A 20579-nucleotide genomic window follows, 5' to 3' on the forward strand; every position below is an offset into this window, starting at 1 on the left:
TCATTGCTCGGATTAAAAATCAATTTTTGAAGTAATATCGAAATAATATAAATTCCTTAAAAACCTACTGCATAAGACAAAATTTTCCCAGAATTAATTTTTAAAATTTTATACATATTTTAATTTTACGTGTAAGAGAGAGAGAGAGAGTATATAGAAAAATAAGCATGATGCTTTGAGATCTATAGAAATTTGCTTACACCGATTCGTTCAATAAGCCACTTATAATTAAAGATAGAATATAAATACAATATAAACGGAGTTTTTGTGTTTGTAGCAATAACTATAATAATCACAACAATCTCGACACGGCAAATTGTCCGAAGCTTATGAACTTTATCGCTGCATTTTTCGGAAAACCGAAGAATTTTTTCGAAAATAGAGACACGGTTCAATACACATACTGTATAATGCATATTTGAGTCGAACGTGCGACGGGTGCACGGCAATGTACTGGCTGGAGATAACTATATGAGTGCCATGGGAATACACCGAGGAAAACCAGGCAACAAGTTAGGAAGCGAGGCAGGTAGGCAGATAAATACGTAGGCAGGTAGGAAGGAAGAAAGGAAAGGGGAGCGAGAAGCAAGGACGATGCCGGTGACCTGAATAACGTGACCCGTATTTGCTGCTGCCGTAGTTTGCAGGATACATCCCGGCACAGGCTGCCGGCAGCCTGCGAGAGGTTGTCAACCTATGTGGGCGTAGCTACGAGGAACTACGCATCGAGAGCTAGTTAATATTCGAGCGGCGATCTTACGAATTAATCGAATAATAAATCCGCTGACAGACACGCACGACTCACCGTTGCGTCCGATATTCGCAGTGATTGATCCGGCAGAAACTATGAAACTCACGCGCGGAAGATGCGACGAATGTGGCTACTGGCTGTATCAGTAGCAGCCGTGTTTAAATAAATGTAATTTAAAAATAGAACGGAGAGAGAACAGGAATATTCGGAGGACATAAATTCGAGCGTTCACAGTATCCAGGGCTATCCGTTCGATATAATTAGCGTACCATTGCTACAACACAGGGATATCTTACCGCTGGGAGATGCATTAAATCCCAATTAGGTTTTCATTGTAATAGAATAGAATATCAAATATTAACACAGAGTGCTCGACGACTTCTCGAATCTCCATAAAACGGCGTGCTTTCCACAAATTAGATATAAATAAACCAAAAAATATTTGCTTCAAAAGAAAGATTTTTATATATCCACGTGCCGATTATGGTCACATATTTTGCCTGATTTATAGCTTGTAATAAATATCCAGTTACAATATTTAACTTTATGACGCAATTCGGTCAAATACATATATATCAAGGGATAATACGCATAGACCTCGATAAAATAGCCGCTATATTTATTTTATCGTATATACGTACCTTGTAAACATAATGCAAATATTTACAACACACATACATGTATGAATGACGTGGGTGAAAATTCTTCGTGGGTGAAGAATCTTTATGTACGATAGGTATGCTTTATTTTGCTTCAGCCCAGCATGGAATTTATTTGCCACCGACTCATCTCGTTCAATTTTCCTGCGTCTACCGCGATGCGTGATTCTGGACGAACGTGACTCTCATATACAAATGGAGATTTACAAAGCCCTTTGCGCAAGCACGAACTCCTACATGTACTCGCTACAATTTACATCCTATACGAATCCTACGAATTAACCAATGTCGCGACAGGAATTCAATAGACTGTTAGAAATTTTATACTAATGAAAATCAATCAAGTTCGAGAGTAAGTTAATTTATTGAAGAAGGTAATAGAGAAGGGAGAGGGAGAGGAAGAGGAGGGGAAAAAAGGAGAGAAAGGGAAATTCACGGAAAAGGAAGAAGTTAATTTTAGGATTTGTGAAAACGCAATTACGTGAAATGAATATTTACATGTTTAAATTCTTTTCTTCCTCTCTTTTCATTTGCATATAGATTGATTTACATAAGCATAAAAATTATGAAATTATATATACCAAGATGGTAAAACTATAAATATATTTTTCCAAAAACAAAATTTTTTATTAATGGTATTGCCAAGTACATTACTATCTCGAAATCTTAATTTTCTGCAATATTGAAACTTGTATGCAGAAGAACGGAAGAGAAAAGTACGTGTGTTTTGTGTTTTCTTCTGTTCTTCCATATACGCGAGCTTGTTTAGAAGGATGATCGTTTATTGATGCACTCCGTTGAAGATTAAAAATTGATCGCAACCGTGGCGACCATGGTCGAGCTATCCAGTACAGGGTCAAGTGTACCAGACATATCGCCAATTGTTTGGAGATCCATTTCTGCGAATGTCAGTAGACTTACACTCATCATGCGCGCGCGTTGAACGTATCTCTTAGATGTAATCTTCTGGATAAAAATACGATATATGTTAAAAATAATATTAAACGTTACACGTGGATGTGAATAATGTTGCACGTTGCACGATCGTTAATAGTGAGATGCACTAGCGCAGAGCGTAATTGCATTTAAAACTTTTCAGAAGTACGGATAATGTAATAGTGAGAGAGAGAGAGAGATTAATAATTATTTTAGAGAAGAATATATATTACATTTTTGTAAATGTGTGTAACTTACAGAAATGTAATGATATTAAATTCTTAATTTGATATTCTAAGAATAAACACATATAACAGGCAATTATTATTGATTTTCTATAATTAATAAAAGTATTAATAGAAGGTAAGAAGCTTTATAGATAAAAAATTATATAGTAAACATATGAAGGCGATATCACGTCATCTCACAGACGAATTTTAGCCGTCAAATCAATGTATCACCGATCGAAACTCATCCGTAATAGATTTATGAATCCGATTTTATTAAACCCAAATTGATTGACACACGGTCTGATAGGTCACGTTAGGTCACGCGATGTGTCCGAATAAAACTGTAATGATTTGAAACAATTAAGTAAAAAACGCAAAAAGGAATCAAGCGAGTAGATATCGGTGATACATTAACACTTTTTGAAAAAAATAAGGAAATAATACTCGGTATTTTCCCGATGCTGCAGTAAACAGACAATCGAAGTAAAAAGCAGCTTCTCAGTGACCATGGCCTTCTAGGAAATCTGAGAAGCGGCTAGGGAGGAAGCGTTGGCAACGGGTTCAAGGCCGGAGACGCGACGCGACGCGACGCGACGCGACGCTGGGCGTCACTTCGTCTCCACGTGCCGCAACTACAACTTTTATTCCGGGCGACAAGAAGCGCTGGACAATGGACGATTTTTATACCGGGTATCCAACAATGTTAAACCTTTCTTGATACTCAACATTAAATAAACATCTTGGTAATTAAACTGCGAATTGAGATTCTGAAAGATAACAAGTCCATTTAAGTGGGCTTAACTATATCTACAATATAATTGTAGATATATCTGTTCTGTAAAGAAAACTTTATAGGGGCTACTTTTTTTTTATTTTGACACAGAAAGGCTCGGTTTTTTCCACATGAAAGCTGACTAATTTATCAAGGCCTGGATTTTACCGTGTTCATTATTTACGCGTGAGCCACGGTGAGCCGCCAACATGAGTACGAACAAATTTTCGCATGGCTGGTAGAGTGAATTATCCATCGCGTAAACGCGTAAACAATGCGTACATAAATTAAGTCGAAAGTTACGTCAGAAGATGCAAAATTCATTGCGACGATAACTTGACACATTTGTGCAGAAAGAAATCAACTATAGAATTTATAAAATATTCCAGCCATTTTCAAGCAATTAATAAAACAACGAGATATGCATTATACAATACTTAATTGTAAGATATGATATTAATACAATATACTAAATCGTTTTCATTTCATATAACTGTAGAATTATTCACTCACAATGAAGACTGATCGCTTGTCTTTTGAATTTTGACTTTCTTGATCTCGTTTTTTGTGCTTGAAATTAAACGCATAACTAAAATAAATGGGGTGGATTTTACCGCAATTGCAATATAATTTGTGCGATAAAACCGCAAATCCTTAACTCATCGCTAGTAAAGTGGATGTCATTGTATCGCGGCGTGTATATATCGATTTCACATTACCGACACGTGTCGAGATCATAAATCACGAGTCGAGCCATCGAATTGAAAAATAATAGATTGAATTTATCATAGTATTAGCATGGTATTAGCTCTATTCTTAATTAATCCCGCCCTCGTAAATAGCGATTATCAAATGGATAATTTATGTGCCTCTCGGTAGAGGTTTCAGATTGGAGCAAATCGATATCTCACGTAGTCATGCGAGGTTCAACGTTCTCGCAAAGGTCCTTGAGTATGCTGTCAAGGTATCGTCGATACGGGCGCTCGTCGACCTAGAACATTACGCGTATCGTGCAGATGCAGAGCATCAACGAGTGGAATAATGACGATGCCTCCAAAATCTCACTAACAGAAATTTATTTGTGAATATTCCAATAAAGGACAAGTTTTTCATCATCTGACGAGCAATTCTTTTATAATTGCTAAATTTAATAGGTTTCCCTATATTTCATCTCGTTGCATTTTGAGCTGCATGTATCATTTATTAACATATTTATAAACGCATTAATTTTTAATCGAGTGCGCTCATGTTTACAAACGCTAATAATAAAGTTGAACAATGGATAATAATGTTGAATGCTTTATTATTAGCAGCATGCTTAATTAACTTTAATAATTTTACATTATGCGCGGCGTATGAAACATTTTCCAGCAACGGTATCAATAATATTCTCGTACAACATATAATATCTATATTTTTATCTATATTATATGTATATTACAACGTTTTTGTAATTATTTCCATTTAACAAAATTTTCTTATTGAATTATAAAAAAGTATCAAATTTATTGAATTAAAATAATTGTTTAAAAGTGCGATTTATTAACAATCACTCGTTTCGACTTCAGCTCTAGCACGGCTAACAAGTTAATGTGTGCGCAAACACGTTTTTCGATGTTATCGGTTCGATATCAAATTACGAGGTTGCTCTCGTGATTGTACGTGTTCTATGTATAGGGACGAAGGTGACTAAATCCCAATTTGCGTCGTTAATGTCCAACTCGAGGTCCAACTGACTGATTATTTGCGATACGCATGTCGTTAGTCACGAGACACCCTCGCAGAGCGAGGTGGCAGAAGATGTGGTAGTCGTGGGTGTTTCGTGGCGCCGTCATGGTGGTGACGCAAACATTTGATATACAAGATCAAATGTACCTCATCCACAACGCCGTTCAGTAGCTCGCGTACTCAACAGTGTGTGCATCGAGCAAACATTATTAAAAGCCTGTAGAAATACTCTTTGATAAGTTACCATTCAAGTTAATTGCATCCTAATAAATGTATACTTTACGCGCCTGAATTACGTAAACGTTAATATACATGTTCAAATCCGATAATCGAATAATTATCCGAGCAATTATTGAAAGTCAAAGTATGAGTATTAATAACATCGTATTATTTATTACGCGTGATAGTTATTATATATTAGCGGTAACAATCAAAACGTATAAAATTTAGACTGTAATTTACAAAAAAAATATATCATTGATAGAATAATAATATGTGAAACAGGACCGTTATGATATACAATTAATTAGAGAGAAAAACGGCGTTTACGGTCAGGACTGGATCTCTCGGTAATCTAATAATAATATTATATATATATATATATATATATGTGTGTGAATTTTTATATACTTTTTCCAAACTCAGTAAACAGCGCATCGATTTGTTTGTCGATCTTTAAAATGCAGCTCCTAGCTAGTTGGCACAGTAAATACACATACTTAAATCGATAAGCGACTTAAATTTTGATGCTAATAAGCATCGTTGATATACCTTTACGATACAACGTACGATATCGATTGAATTGAATTTTTACCTCGCGATTATAAATTTAACTGAAAAGGTACTTTTAATCCTTCAGAAAGATCTTTCTCCAGATCATCAGAGGTGCTTCCGGCCAAATTTAAACGTGCACATTATTCAGATTTTCCTCATTTAAATAATAAATAAGTCACGCTCGCTATATGCAAATATAGGAACAGTATAGGAAAGTCAAAGGCCAAAATAAGAGCAGTAAAGGATGTTATAGAGTTAAAGAATCGATTTAATCATAATCTTTTTTATTATGTTGTTTTGCTGTTAAATTCTCATTTTCGTGCTTAAATTATCGCGATGAAGAAGACCTACAATACAGTCGAAATGCCACAATGTTTCCTTAACCATTGGAGAATAAACTATAGATTACTTTAACTTCAACTTCCTTCATATTTTGACCTTTGACTTTCCTATATTGTTCCTCATTTAACTTGTTTTACTTTTGAGTTCAGAACTCCTTGTCGACACTGGTGAATCTTCGAAAAACAAATACGCGCCGCAGTGTTTTGATCGAACTCTCAAAACAGTTTCGCAAAGTCCTCGCCGTAATAATTAAACTCTATTTATGACATTTACAGCATGCTTTTTCAGATAATTTTATTTTTTATTTTAAGATACAGCTAAACAGTTTTTTTTTTTTATATAAGAGGAACAAATTCTCTTATTAATTTCAGTACCAGGTTTTCTCATGCATAAAAAGATCGCGAACCATCGCGGCATCGCGAGGATAAGACGCATAATGATAATGATATGTCACCGATTTATTTATGGAATAAATGCGAAATCGAACCGAGAGATTGCCTAGTATCGAGTGAAAATTGGTACGCGACTCATCGATACGATTTATAAGTGATACCCGAGCGGATACGCTTGGGAAATATGCCGCGCCCTCGAATTAATCTCCTCCGGAGTAGAATCCGCCGTATTTGTGCTGCAGTCAGAAATGCGGCTTGCAAATTTGCAACACTAGTAAACGCGATCAGGTCAGAGGAACCAGGAATGCTACGTGAGATTCCAGAACGATCGATATATCGGTAAATTAATTAATACACGAGATGATGATTTTCCACCCGATAAACTTGCATAGTTTATCATACATATCTTATAACATATTTTGAAGTAAATTCGCAAGTGCGAGCAAGATAAATTTTCTACATTATTCATACATGCCTGTAGTAATGAACATGCATTATGTTAAATATGTTATATGAGAAATTAAAGTAAATATATTCACACGATAAATATTTTTCTCTCAAATTGAGCAATTTCGATAAAGCGTAACTATAAAGCCAAAATTTTATTTCGGGTCATAATCTTGAATTGGCAGACTAGAACGTTTGTCATTCCTTAACGTAAAATACATGTCAAAGTAGAACGAATGGTGATAAAGAATGAGTCACTTCAGTAATTGATGATTCAATGATTGATGATTTAATAATTCGATTTGTCAATTCTTGTTACTTGGTCACGTTTTCTGCTAAAACATATTTTTCTTGAATGTTTGAATCAAATAGAGATATAATCGTTGATGATAAATAGTGCGACGAAAAACGGTTTTTTTGTCCAAGGCCGAAACCTGAATATTACCACTATATAGAAATATATAATTGATTGTACGGACATATACAATTGTTGTACTATGAATTTGCCTAATAGCATAAGGATATAATAATGCATTTTTATTTGTTGTACTTTTAGGTTTCATACGATTTAGATACTTTCATCTACTTTCAAACCTATCGAGCTCTCTTTTATTTTAATTATCTTCTATAAACATTCACAAAATAATGCGTAAAAATTTAAAGCCTACGTTTAAATATGATATAATGATTAGACCCACGCAAGAAACGCGTCTCAATAATATCCATTATATTATGTCAGTACCAATGTATGTACACGTTATTTCGTGAGATTTTCGCAAAGTTGAATAAGCCGTATCATTACCTCAGGATACCAATTTTAGTATACATAAGTTTATCGAAGTTCCATCAAAGTTCTATCATCCACAGAAAAATGCAACTTTATTTTCAATTCGCCAGTAGAAATTTATCGAGACGTGTTCTCGCGAATATCGAGATTTTAAATTATACAAGCAAATCCAAGTTTAGCGCATCATACACTGAGAAAAAAATGTTCTGGGTTTTAGTAAATATTAGTTTGCATACAACTGTGACTCTATTTACTAAAATGAAGAAAATTTTCCTTTTTATTAGTATATGTATATTCACTAGGAAAAAAATATACTAATAAAAAGAAAAATTTTCTTTATTTTAATAAATGGAGTCACAGTTGTATGCAAACTAATATTTACTAAAATCCAGAACATTTTTTTCTCAGTGTAAAATAAATAATTTTGCAGCATAAAAATAAAATTATATATATGTTTATTAATTTTTCCAAAAGTTCATTCTTTACTAAAAATTTTCTGAACTGAACTAATTTAAAACATTAATGTGTGACATATACAGTGCTCGCGTCTGATGGGATATACTTTGACTAAAAATTACAATTTTATCTAGTCTATTTCTTTTGATATTAATTAAAATGTATGAATTATTTTATGGTTTACTTGCATTTGACATTTTCCATGATGATTATAAATTCATGTCTATACGGCGAAAATTTCCTTGTGTATATATGTATAGCGTAATTAAATTGATATAAATTTAATTACGTGATTCTGCCGTTCTAACTTTGGTTAAGACTGCGTTATGTCTGAAAGTAACGACGCATGGTTTGCCGAGGCGAAGAATTGTACGTAAAATTCACTCAAAAATAATATTATAAGCAATCAAGATCCAGTTCTGACCGATTATGGCGTTTCCCTTGTAATTTGACGGCGAAAATTGTTTAATTAACTTGGAGAAGTATTTTTTCTTAACAAATATATCCTCTAAATTAGTACACTTAATAATAATTTGAAATGACAATAATAATATTTGTTTGATCTTTATTTTCAAATTTGACGAAATAGTGAAATTAAACGGGCAAAAGATTTTCACCGTGAAAGGACCTTCTGTGTCTTTTTTACGAGGGTGAGCAAATATTTTTCCTGTGAGCTTGTTCGCCTCGATACGAGTGGCTATATGTATAATTCACCTACCTTTGGGTTAGAATGTTGAATCAGCATAGAATATTTTCAGTAGATTGACGAAGGATAATGAATCCAAAATACAGACAGACTAAGCGTGAAACGAATAAATTTCCAATTCGCTGTTTCCCTTGAGTTATGCTTCTTATTTCTAAACGCGACGCAATTGTAGGAATCAGCTAGTAAAAGCCAACTATTTAAAACCATCGCGCTTTGCCCCACAAACGACGTGTATCCAGTAAGCTTAAATGTAAGCTTAAAACTTTTTGTGAACAATACGCTCGTCACGATAAGACACGTTTTTCAGCACGTACACGCTTTTTATACTGTTAACGTTTTGTAAGTATAAAAATCGCTCATATGCATCGTTACAGTCATTCAACAAAATGTTTGCAAATTTATGCATGTTTTATAATCAGATGCGAGATTAACGCATATTTTGCGCAAGGAAGAACGTATTTTAAAAGTTTGGATTAATTGAAAGCGCGTGAATGTAAAAACAAAATCAATTTAATCTCATTCTTTCTTTCAAATAATATTGAATTACCAATTTTTTATTTTATTTCCTAATTTAACTGGTGTATGTATTATTTAATGATGTGGTTGTGTGTGCTGCAAGCGATTTATTATCAAAAAAGAATAAATAAAATGATCTGATTAAACAAATTTTTATACGTTTTTACATACATTATGGAGAATTTACTTACATTATCGAGTATTTCCATACATTATCGAGTAGATATTAAATTTTTTAAATCAAACTTTGAAGAATTCAGGTTTTTTCGGCCAGCATTCCTGCACTTTTGTATTAAGGAAGAAAATTACATTTCGAGTGTTTTATTGTCGCCAATATTCATTATTCAAGTTTCACACTGTTCGCGAATTTCCTATTTTCATCACGCAAGGAGCGTCGCATTCCAGCACGTAATATTAGGAATCGCTAGTTTCTCGACCGGATATTAACACCGGATGTTGACGTTCAGTCAATACCGACAAATTCCAGAAACTACGTCTCGAAATTCAGAAGCATCTACTATTGAATCACAAAGCGCTATAATATAGGCATGAAGGGTATTACGACGATATTAAATATCAATAACAATACGCGTTATAATATTACGTTTACATATATTTAATCGTGCTTTGATACGCAATTTATCGCGATTGACGGTAAATCTACTTTTACCAATCGAATAACATTGCCAAACTGTGGCTTAGTTTTTTAACGTTTTCTGAAATATGTGTACCCCATTCTACAGTACATAAATTATGACACAATTATATATTATTTATAAATATTTATTCAGTCGATTTACAAACGTGACGTGTAAAGATAGATTCCACAAGTTTGTGGGCTATCGAGCTTCTTTGTCATTTAATCGTATAAATTTCGCTCTGTCATTTCCATATAAAAAGAAAGACGACTTTTAAACAAGTATTAGCTCTTTTGCTCATTCGTGCAAATGCAGTAAAGGTTAAACAAACGGGAAGTCGTATTTCTTCTTTGCGACGTTACTACATAGCATTGCTACGTCGCATGGAAATATTTATTCTTATGGCGATTTTACATGATAAACGTGACGGTACTGTTTGATAAGGATCGTTTATTTTTGCGCATTAATGTCAAAGGTTCGAATTATTAGCGCTATTATTTATACGAGAAGATACTATAGACATTTACTTTGCTCTCAATTTCGAGCTTTTTGTTGGAACTGCCGTAACTTGTATCTTGTATCAGCGTAACCTTCGATAAATTCCTCTTGTACGTGAAATCTCGGCGTTCTTCCTTCATAGGAAAGCGATGTCAAAGACGTCGTTATTCTCACTGCGTCATGGCAAAATCCACGACATTCTGCTGCTAATATTCCTGGGATTAATTATCAACCCATGGAATCTTGTCAAACGCAATAACATTTGCTTAAGAAGTATATTTGCTCTTTTCCCTTCTATGTATATTTGATGCAAGCGCTGCATTCCTAAAATAGTTTTGTCATTATTCATACAATTGTAACCTTCGATAAAATTCTCTTGTATGTGAATTCTCCGCGTTCTTCCTTCATAGGAAAGCGATATCAAAGATGTTATTCTCACTGCGTCATGGCCAAATTACATATGACATTCTCCTGCGAGATTCCTGCTGGAACTTAATTATCAACCCACGGAATCTTGTCAAACGCATGAGTATTTGCTTAAGAAGCATTTGCTCTTTTCCCTTCTATGTGTATTTGATGCAAGCGTTGCATGTTGCATTCCTAAAATAGTTTTGGCAAATTCGTACAATTTGTAAAATCGATATAAAATACACGGTACAGTGAAAAAATTGGTACTTACCGATAAATCATGCGTATATAGATATACGTAAGTCACACAACATCGAATTTAACAAGATTTGAGTAGATTCAAGCGACACGAGTAATCGTTGCGTCGTACTTTGAATGCATTTACGTTACGTAAGATTTCCGTTAGTAGACACTTAACAAGGGCGAAAGGGGTGTGCTCGCGTTAGTGTTGAAGATTTGTCACGAAGATATTTACATCACAAGGACAAGACGATTAGCAATGCATAATTCGATGGGATTTAAATCTGAATATTCATACCGTCAATGAGTGTAATAATGAGTGACGGCGTCCTACGCGCGGAATAAATATTCCGCCGCAATCACCGTAATACTATTTAAAAAACCATGTATATATTAAACAGAATCTACATATTTCACTTTATCGGATAATCACTTCACTCATCAATAGCAAAACTCGAGCAATCTTTCAACGCATTTTTCAGCTGTAGTCACGATCGAGATGTATGTGTGCGTGTTAAATTTTATTGTTGTATTGTTTTATCAAACGTTAATAAATTATTTCCGAATACCATTAAACGCGATTATTATTATATTCTTCCTATTTTAATCTATCGCAGCTCTCTATCTATATAAAGAAGACTTAGAGAAACAGGTTGTAACATTTTCTAATTTTAATTCAAATGTTCCGTAAGTCGTGATTTAAATCATCAAGCAGCACAAATGAAATAAGCGACGGAGATTAGAGGAAATCTTCGTGGAAACGACGAACGGTTGTCCAATTCTTTCGGAATCGGTTACCCGGCCGGTTCCTGGTTCGCTTTTATTGGAGATCGAAACTGCACCATCCGTCACAGTACTCACAGTCGTTACAGCCCAGCATGCAACGGAAGTATATGCATGACGAGATTCGTCAAAACCTGACGCATCTCGCGTCAATCCTCGCCGCTGTAACGCAATTTGTTTTCCGTTTCGATGATTGACTTTAGCCTCCACGTGCAAAACATCAACTGATAAAATATTCTGGCACTATAGTTGCATGTGTTTCCAAGTAACGTTGATAGAAAACTGTATACAATATAATATACAATAGAGGAACTGTGCCTAATATCGCACCCTATTTTATAAAACTAAAATTTTAATTAAGAAATCCTATAAAAAATATAGCTAAATCGCGCCATTTTATCCTAGGATTATCGTGATCTCAGTGGCATGAATGAGTTCGATGTTCACTTTAACTATCTTTTCTGAAGAAAAATAAAAAGAGTAGCATTTTGCGATGTCACAAAAAAGTGTTTCTAATATCGCGCCTTTACACATCTTTATTAAAAGTACAATTGTGACGCACAATACATGCAGGAAATAGACATAACTCAAAATAAGGCACATAAGATTGGTAAAGGTATCCCCTTTTAATGATTAAGAAAGCCCATGGGGTTTCACGGGCTACGGCTATAGGGTGAGGTGATGCGGTCAGCATCCCGCCTAGCCGATTTACTCCGGGAAAAAGATCCTATTACTCATTGAACAGGAGGCTAAGGGAGCTTCAGGGGTATTCTAGAGGCAGACCAGTTGGGAAAAATCAGCGGTATAAGGAATAGCCCTAAAGGGCAAATTTAGGAATACCACATGGCGCAATTATACCACATAACCAATTAAAGCATCACAACAATGGTTAGCAACGTATACAATATACACGTTCTTCTATAGGTAATATACAAAATAATTTTTTTCAAATAAAATTTTTTTTCCTACGAAGCATCATTTAATGACAAATGGTGCATGAAGTACAAGAAAATTATTAAAAAGACTAAATTTCCCTGTTTTTTTTATTTTTTTTTTAATTTTCAATTAATAGAAATTATAATACAGTAATGTAAGTAATTTAATCTGGAAATACTGAAGTAAAGTAAATAATAAGATAAGAAAACAATATCGTTATATCTTCTTCGTTATGTTTTTGTATTGCATTTATTTCACGCGACGCAGAATGCAAAAAGTCCGACTCTGAGGATTCTTATCGTTTGCGAGACGCTTTCAACAGCGAGAGTACTATTTCATAATTTAGCCACGCATATACAGTTTTCTTTTTTAATAGAAATCCTCAAAGCTTGGAGCAAAAGGAACTACAAGTCCCTCCATTTAAAAAAAAAAAGAGAGAGAAAGGAAATATCCGCGAGCGTTTGATCCACTTTCGCGTTTCTCATATCTGTTGAAGCTGACATGAATGAGGCAATCGCTTTCCGAAGTTTATAACATTTGACGACGCTCGGCAAGAGCATAAGTAAGAGCAAGTTAAAGGGAACGTGCCTTTTCCTTGTGACGTGTAAACAAATTACTAAAGACCGAAGCTTACGTTTCATTAGTTACAATATAAATCCGTTGCCACCGCATCACGCTGTCCACGTTACTCGGCATCCCCCGTTTACGAGATGGAAATTCTTTTTGCCGCGATTTATTCACGGTAGCTTTCGCTACTCAATCGGTCGAATAATCGATTGACGTGTAGATCTTACTAGTGACAAGGGCAGAAATGAGGGGGCGAACATCCTCGTTTAGCAAGCAAGAGATAAAATTCTGTATCGCGGGGGAAAAAACTGTCAATATTTCTATATTTTCTATCACGATTACCTTAACAACTTTATCGATCGTCACGGAACCACGTGCCTTAACGATGAAATCTAGTTATAAATTGAGAAACCATGATTAAAAAGTAAGATAAAGCGAAAGTTTATTCAACATCACATTTGCTTAAAAACCTTATATTGAAATTTGTGCACTTTGAATAATTTTCTAATTTTATAGTAGTACTTAAAATAATTATGTCTTTTGTTTTGTTTCTTCAATTTTTTCCGCACGCAATTTTTCCATAAATTTTTGATTTGTGATAATAAACCAGAATGAAAGTTTTACTGAGGAGAGTGTTCTCCTCTTTCTTCCTTTCTCTTTTTCCATAAGTTGTTTCCTGTCAGACATTTCCTGTCTTCGTGATTATATTTCATGTTCTAATTACAAGCAACATGATATAATCACTGTCCAATTATATAATTAATTAATATTTTGTACCTTATTTACGCCTTTGCTATCTATCAGCTAATAAGATGCAAGAAGATCGATATTTAGTAATAATATCACGTCGGGTTTACATATTTCCTTAGCCCATTCAGATTTGAATGAGCATTATGAGTGAGTGCCATACGATATCTTTATTGCGGTACAATATCTAAATTAAAATTACAAAAGTAAACTCTCTCAAACTCTTTCAAAAGTAAACTCTCTCTTTACCCCCTTTCTCTTTCTTTTCGTTTTTTATTCAAGAAGTATTGTTCAAAGATACTATTTATATGTTACAGATCACGTGTGAACAACCAGTCAAAAATATTGCAACAGTGAGCAATTTAGTACAAACTTATTAAAAGTTACAGCCTTAAGTTTGAGATTAAAAAAACTTACGCAATCTTCTCTTGAGTTCATTTCAAAACATAATAAATATTACGTACAGTGTTTTAGAGGAAATTTCATACACAATGTTGTTATCAGCTTTCGTTCACTCAATTTTTGTTACAATGTCCGAAGTAATTAATTAAGAGAATAAAAACTTACTTCGATTTTATTTACACTTATTAAAGGAACAGTTGTAATAGAGAGGGTTCGACATTAAACGTGAAAAAAAAACGTTTCTCTGCAAAACGTTGAGAGAGAGAACTCCGAAAACATTTTGATATCACAAAATTAATCAAATCTTCTCTCACCGCGAGAATTACTGGCCAACAGTCTAACAGATTGCCTCCAGTTGATTTAGATTATGTTGAAACTCTCATAAGATTCAAATACGCATCCTCACCATTCAGATCCCATCTACTGTGTCAGCATTAACATCGCATTCCGGTTTCATTTGAATTGCAAATGTGAGATACGTAATGACTAACGCATGGACAAATTTAATCGAGCACGGTGGTTCACTGTCTCGATGCGGAAAACTCGCCTCTCGTAAACGAATGACTCTTATCAACGATTCCTACCAAATGACTCCTATCGGACATTGCGCGACATCCATAAACATTTCCCTCCTTATGTCTGTAGCGGAAAACGCTCCGTTTCTCCGCTTCTTTCCTAAACGTTTGTAAGAAATGGTAATGTTCGGAGAGAACACGCGATCGTTATTCCTACTGCCTGCAAATGCACCGCTCTCTTATACTTGGAATATACCAATTACATACTAATTACTTGAGAATATCATGAAAAAAATGCAGAATTAATTAAACTACAGTGTGAAATGCAATCAGTATTTTTTGCAAAAGTATTTTTTACTTTAACACATAAGAAAATTTTCAAGAATAACTTAAGAAAGAAAATAGCGTATTTTTTATAAAAAGAATTCTTTATTTAAACTGCATTAATATAAACTCTAATATTTATATAAACTAAACGTTTAAATTAGTTTTCCAATATCTGAGACGTGTGCAACTTTACACGCGTACTACTTTGCGTGAAAAAGACATTTATACGATAGTTGCAATTTCAAAGAGAAGGTAATTAGAAATGCGGGAACATGTTTGTTTCAGGAAGCGAGCAGACGTAACAAAGTTGCGAGAAAAATGAAGAGTTAAATGGAGTAAGTTTCAAAGATGTTCGAAGGACCATATTCCTGTATATTCAAAAGTCATTTCCGCTTCTCGATGGATACTAAGCTCGACGTTACGATAGCTTATAACTTTTTAACGAATCAATCGCCTTGACCAAGTCCAAATACCTTAGCCGCGAATCTCTAAGAGGGTTTCTCCAATAAAATAGAAAGATTTTGTCAAGGATGAAAGTCACGATGGTCAAAGATGAAAGCAACAGGAAATTGTTTTCGTCAGATAATCCAAAATGAAGATCGAAGATTATGACCATTGTATTCTGGCTGAAGTATCTCGTTATCCTGATGAAATAATCGAATCGTTATGATTGGTACTTATGAAGAATGCTACCTTTACTCCTAATCAGCCAATCTCGTTAGGGGCGAGCGATAAATCATTCAATCAATCGTTCGTACCACTGCGACCGAGCTGCGACGTGGCAGTCCGAAAGACTGACGTCATGACATCACACGTAGGGGGGTGCGTCTACGATGAGGAAAACTTGACCCGAAGAAAACCGCATAGACGAGGATAAGAGCGAATATTTTTCTATTGGGGGTGAGAGCGACAATGTCAACGCTCGATACAGACACGCCGCTACTGTCCACCACTTATGCCGGGGAATTAACGACCACACTCATACCCACCGTCACCAGGATCGACACGAGGCTGGACATCAGTCCCGTCTCGGTGGTCCTGGCGGTCTCCATAGTGTGCATTCTCTCGCCTATCACCGTCACCGGTAACTCCATCATCCTAGCCGCCTTCTATAGGTACAAAAGACTCAGGACCGCTTCCAATTGCCTTTTAGTTTCATTGGCCATTAGCGATTTCGGGGTAAGTCTTACATAATTTGTATCATGTATTCTTACATAGTTATAAAAATCGTGCACTTGTACATATAATGCTTATATGTATATAAGGAAGGAATATTTATATAAATTATATATTATTATATAAAAGATATTATGTAAAAGAGCAAAATATTAAATTTAAAGAATTCCTGAAAAAAAGATAATATTACAGATGTAAACCGATACTTTACATGAAAGAGATTTATCATCGTATATATCCTAATTATTGAATTAAATGTACATTTTATTGTGCCTCGCGACATCAATAAACTGACAAGTCTATTTATTTTTGTGTTTTTAAATTATATAGCTAAAAACAATCGTCACTGGTACTCTAGAGTATTCTTGCAGTGGAAACTGATTTTTAATGCCAATCTCGCGTTTCACGTTTCTTCGCGAGTCCAATTTACGGACCGTTATTTCCTCGCGATAGCAAATGTACAATCCTGATTTAGATCCGCAATAAACGGAAGTTGCCCGTTTTCGTTGGTAGATTGGCGTGTTTATGCCGGTCGGGATGCAGCTGGAGCTCTCCGGTCTACCGGAAAACGGCGTTTCCGCTCTCTGCATCATGCCGTATTGCATTGTGATCGCGCTCTGCAGCGTGAGCGTTCTGGTCACCGTGGCCATCGCGGTGGACCGTTTGACTTCGTTGGCGCAGCCATTGCGATACAAGAACATCATCACCCACAGCAGCGTAGAAAAGTACATCGCGGTCTTTTGGATATACGCGATCGCCGTTGGCCTCTCGCCCCTCATCTATGCTCAAATCACCGGTGGGATGCAGTCGCACAGGTAACGATGTTTACTCAAAATGTGTGACATTTAAATGAAAAATTGAAATAAATTCAGGCTTGCGTGATATTACGGCATACATAAACTAAATGTTCTTTTATTTAATAAATATAAATGATGGCTCGTAGCGGTATTAATTCGACCGTGATTTCAGATAAATTTATTATTCAGGCCGGCCGAAATAAATATAGATACGACGGGGAACTTGCAATTTGGGAAATATTTAATCTCAAGTAAAAGTGTCTAATTTAGGTTTGGATGGAATAGAATATACGAACCATTTAGTTTAATCAAAAGTACATTAATATAATATACGCGCGGATTTTACTCTCATTTCTCTTCGTACCTTTTATCAACCAATTTCCATAGAAAATTTAAAAAGAAGAGGAACAATAATACACATGTAATTAATGTAAAATTTTACATCGCGTTTCTATCTAAAAATAAAATAATTTGTTTCCATTAGAACTTTTCAAAACAAAATTAAAACTTTACCAGTACAAATATCTATTTTGATCTTGTCCCACGCGAATTAAATTAATTGTGCCGGCGAACAAAACGCATCTATATTAGTTAGCACATTTTTCTGCGAGAAAAATAATCAGAATGGAAAATTCGCCATAGGATATGACGTGTAATGTATGCAGTATTATTGTCGCAAAACTGATATTTAAAATACACGACAACAATTTGATTAATTGAATAATGAATCCAGACAACTTGCTCAAAAAGTTAAACAACGTTAATATCTCGTTGATTAAAATTTAAGAAATGAATTAGTCTTTTACGTTTATCAGTAGCATTCGTATTGATTATGCTTTAACGCACGACACTACGTTTTTATAAATAGAACTGTGAGCAATATTGTATTAAATTGCTATCTGAAAATATCAACATGATTTATACGTATCGCGAATAATTCTGTGACACGTGCCGGAGAAAGTGCATGGATACATTACGTGACTGGAATAACTAAAATCCAAATAAGTGCGTCATACGCAATATTGCAAAATATATCGGTGCAAAAAAATAGAAATCGGAATAAATATTATTTAGTACCATCATTTTTCTTAAACCTTCATTTTAATATCCTTTTTTTTTTACTTTTTAATAATAATATTTTTTAACAGAAAAATAAACTGCCAAAGAGCTTAATATATCATAATGCATTTTCAATTATAAGTTTAATTACAACATTGTGTCTATTTTTAGCAGTTATCAAGAAATACGAATATACTAAAAAAAACATATTTTTATTATTTTCTAAGTTAGGAGAAGTAAAAGAATATAATCAAATATTAAAATTCACTAAGTGTACTTGCACTTGATATTTTTATTTAAAAAGTTACATTTTATTAAGCATTTTGTAATTTTTCTGTTATCCTCGATTTGTAATAATCAAGAAAATTTTCATCTTCATTATTTTCATATTCTATCTCAATATCAGAAGTGGGTCTTGGAAAATATAATATGTTATATATCTCTCCCTCTCTCTCTCTCTCTCTCTCTCTCTCTCTCTCTCTCTCTCTCTCTCTCTCTCTCTCTCTCTCTCTCTCTCTCTCTCTCTCTCTCTCTCTCTCTCTTTCTCTCACATACACACACACACACACACACACGCGCGCGCGCGCGCGCGCACACACAATGTTCATCACTTTAATAATTTGCAGTTATAGGTAACTCAAGGCAAACAAAAGCAATTAACTCGATATTCAACAAACTTTTAACACAATCTCATAAACATAATCTCTTCGAAGGCGCAATCGATGCGGCATAAAAACAAACACGGTATCAAATTATATTGTTGTTAGGACTTACCACGATATTAGCTTTACGGTCGCATTACTTGCATTACCTGGCGAAGTTGAAAAGCTTTTTACCCTGTAATACTGCAGAGTCTGCAGATTGTACACAACCGATTAAGCAATGCACTAAAACGTAGATGAGAAGAGAGCGACAGAAAGGTTCTTTAACCCTTTGATACCTTCGCGCAATTAAAACAGTCTAGGAGAACCTTTGTTCTCGATCCGTTTATCTCGTTACATTTATGAAATATAAATCCTATAGACTTATTAAACACATTTTATTTGCAGCGTGTATATAATCGATTCTTGCATAGTCCTTTTATTGGCTTTTGGAAAAATAATATACTTCAACTCCAAAAATAGTCTGTTTTAATTTAACAAATCATACAAAAAGACAAAATAAATGAAAAACGGTTGAAAAGAAAACATCGACATTTAAACCGTGCTGGACAGATATCAAATAATACGATAGTTATTTTAATTGTTGCGCGATTAACCTTTGATTTTAACTTATCTTGCAGCGGAAGCTGCAGGTTCGATGCAGCCGTGTTACCACCGGTCAGGGTGTTTCTGGTCGTGGCAGTTTGGGCACCGAGCGCCCTAGTTCTACTTGGCTGCTACATGTATGTCTATCTTGTCGCACGTGCACATGCACGTGCGATTTACACGGTGGAATTATCGTTCAGACATCAAACGCAGACATTGGCGCTGCCTCGTTACGGACAGACGCTGGCAGTCACGGTCGGCGCGTTTCTTATCTTGTGGCTTCCATTCCAAGTGAGTATCACAGCACACCGCGCAAAACGGCGAATAGACTTTCATCGCTGCGGAAAGACTGTAAATTTCTGATTTACACCGTTAATATAAGATCCAAGCTTCAAGCTGCGAACATAAGGTTCCACATTGCGCCGCGTCTGACCATTAAATCCCGTCACTACTTAAACGTCACGTCGGGCGTGCGACGACATCAATTTCATTTCGCTCTCGCTTCATGCTTGCGTGCTTCTTATACTGGGGGAACAAGATTTAAGTTTAATATAGTGTTGATAAAGCGGTGTAATACGATGAACAAGCTTGTATAATCGATGCTCGCGTAGTGACGGTAATCATGCAATTCGATATTAAACAATCGATAAAAATAAGTTGTATGAAAATATTTTATATAAACATTTGATTAACTTGTTGCAACGCAATATTTAAATTTTTTTAAAGTCAAATAAAAACGTGTA

At 34.8% G+C, this 20579-nt stretch overlaps 1 protein-coding gene across 1 annotated transcript in view; it reads left to right on the forward strand.

The window, feature by feature from the left end:
- Nucleotides 1-20579, forward strand: part of LOC139772488 (uncharacterized) — a 43350-nt gene that overhangs the window by 14694 nt on the left and 8077 nt on the right. Inside the window, exons 2-4 of the mRNA XM_071706222.1 lie at nucleotides 15843-16736; nucleotides 17247-17548; nucleotides 19872-20127. Coding sequence (XP_071562323.1) covers nucleotides 16470-16736; nucleotides 17247-17548; nucleotides 19872-20127 — 825 coding nt within the window. The 5' untranslated portion in view covers nucleotides 15843-16469. The remainder of the gene's footprint in view (nucleotides 1-15842; nucleotides 16737-17246; nucleotides 17549-19871; nucleotides 20128-20579) is intronic.

This window comes from Temnothorax nylanderi, unplaced genomic scaffold (genome assembly GCF_030848795.1).
Source record: "Temnothorax nylanderi isolate EJ_2023f unplaced genomic scaffold, tnyl_v1.0 TNYL_tig0050_pilon, whole genome shotgun sequence".
NCBI classification, from domain to species: domain Eukaryota; kingdom Metazoa; phylum Arthropoda; class Insecta; order Hymenoptera; family Formicidae; genus Temnothorax; species Temnothorax nylanderi.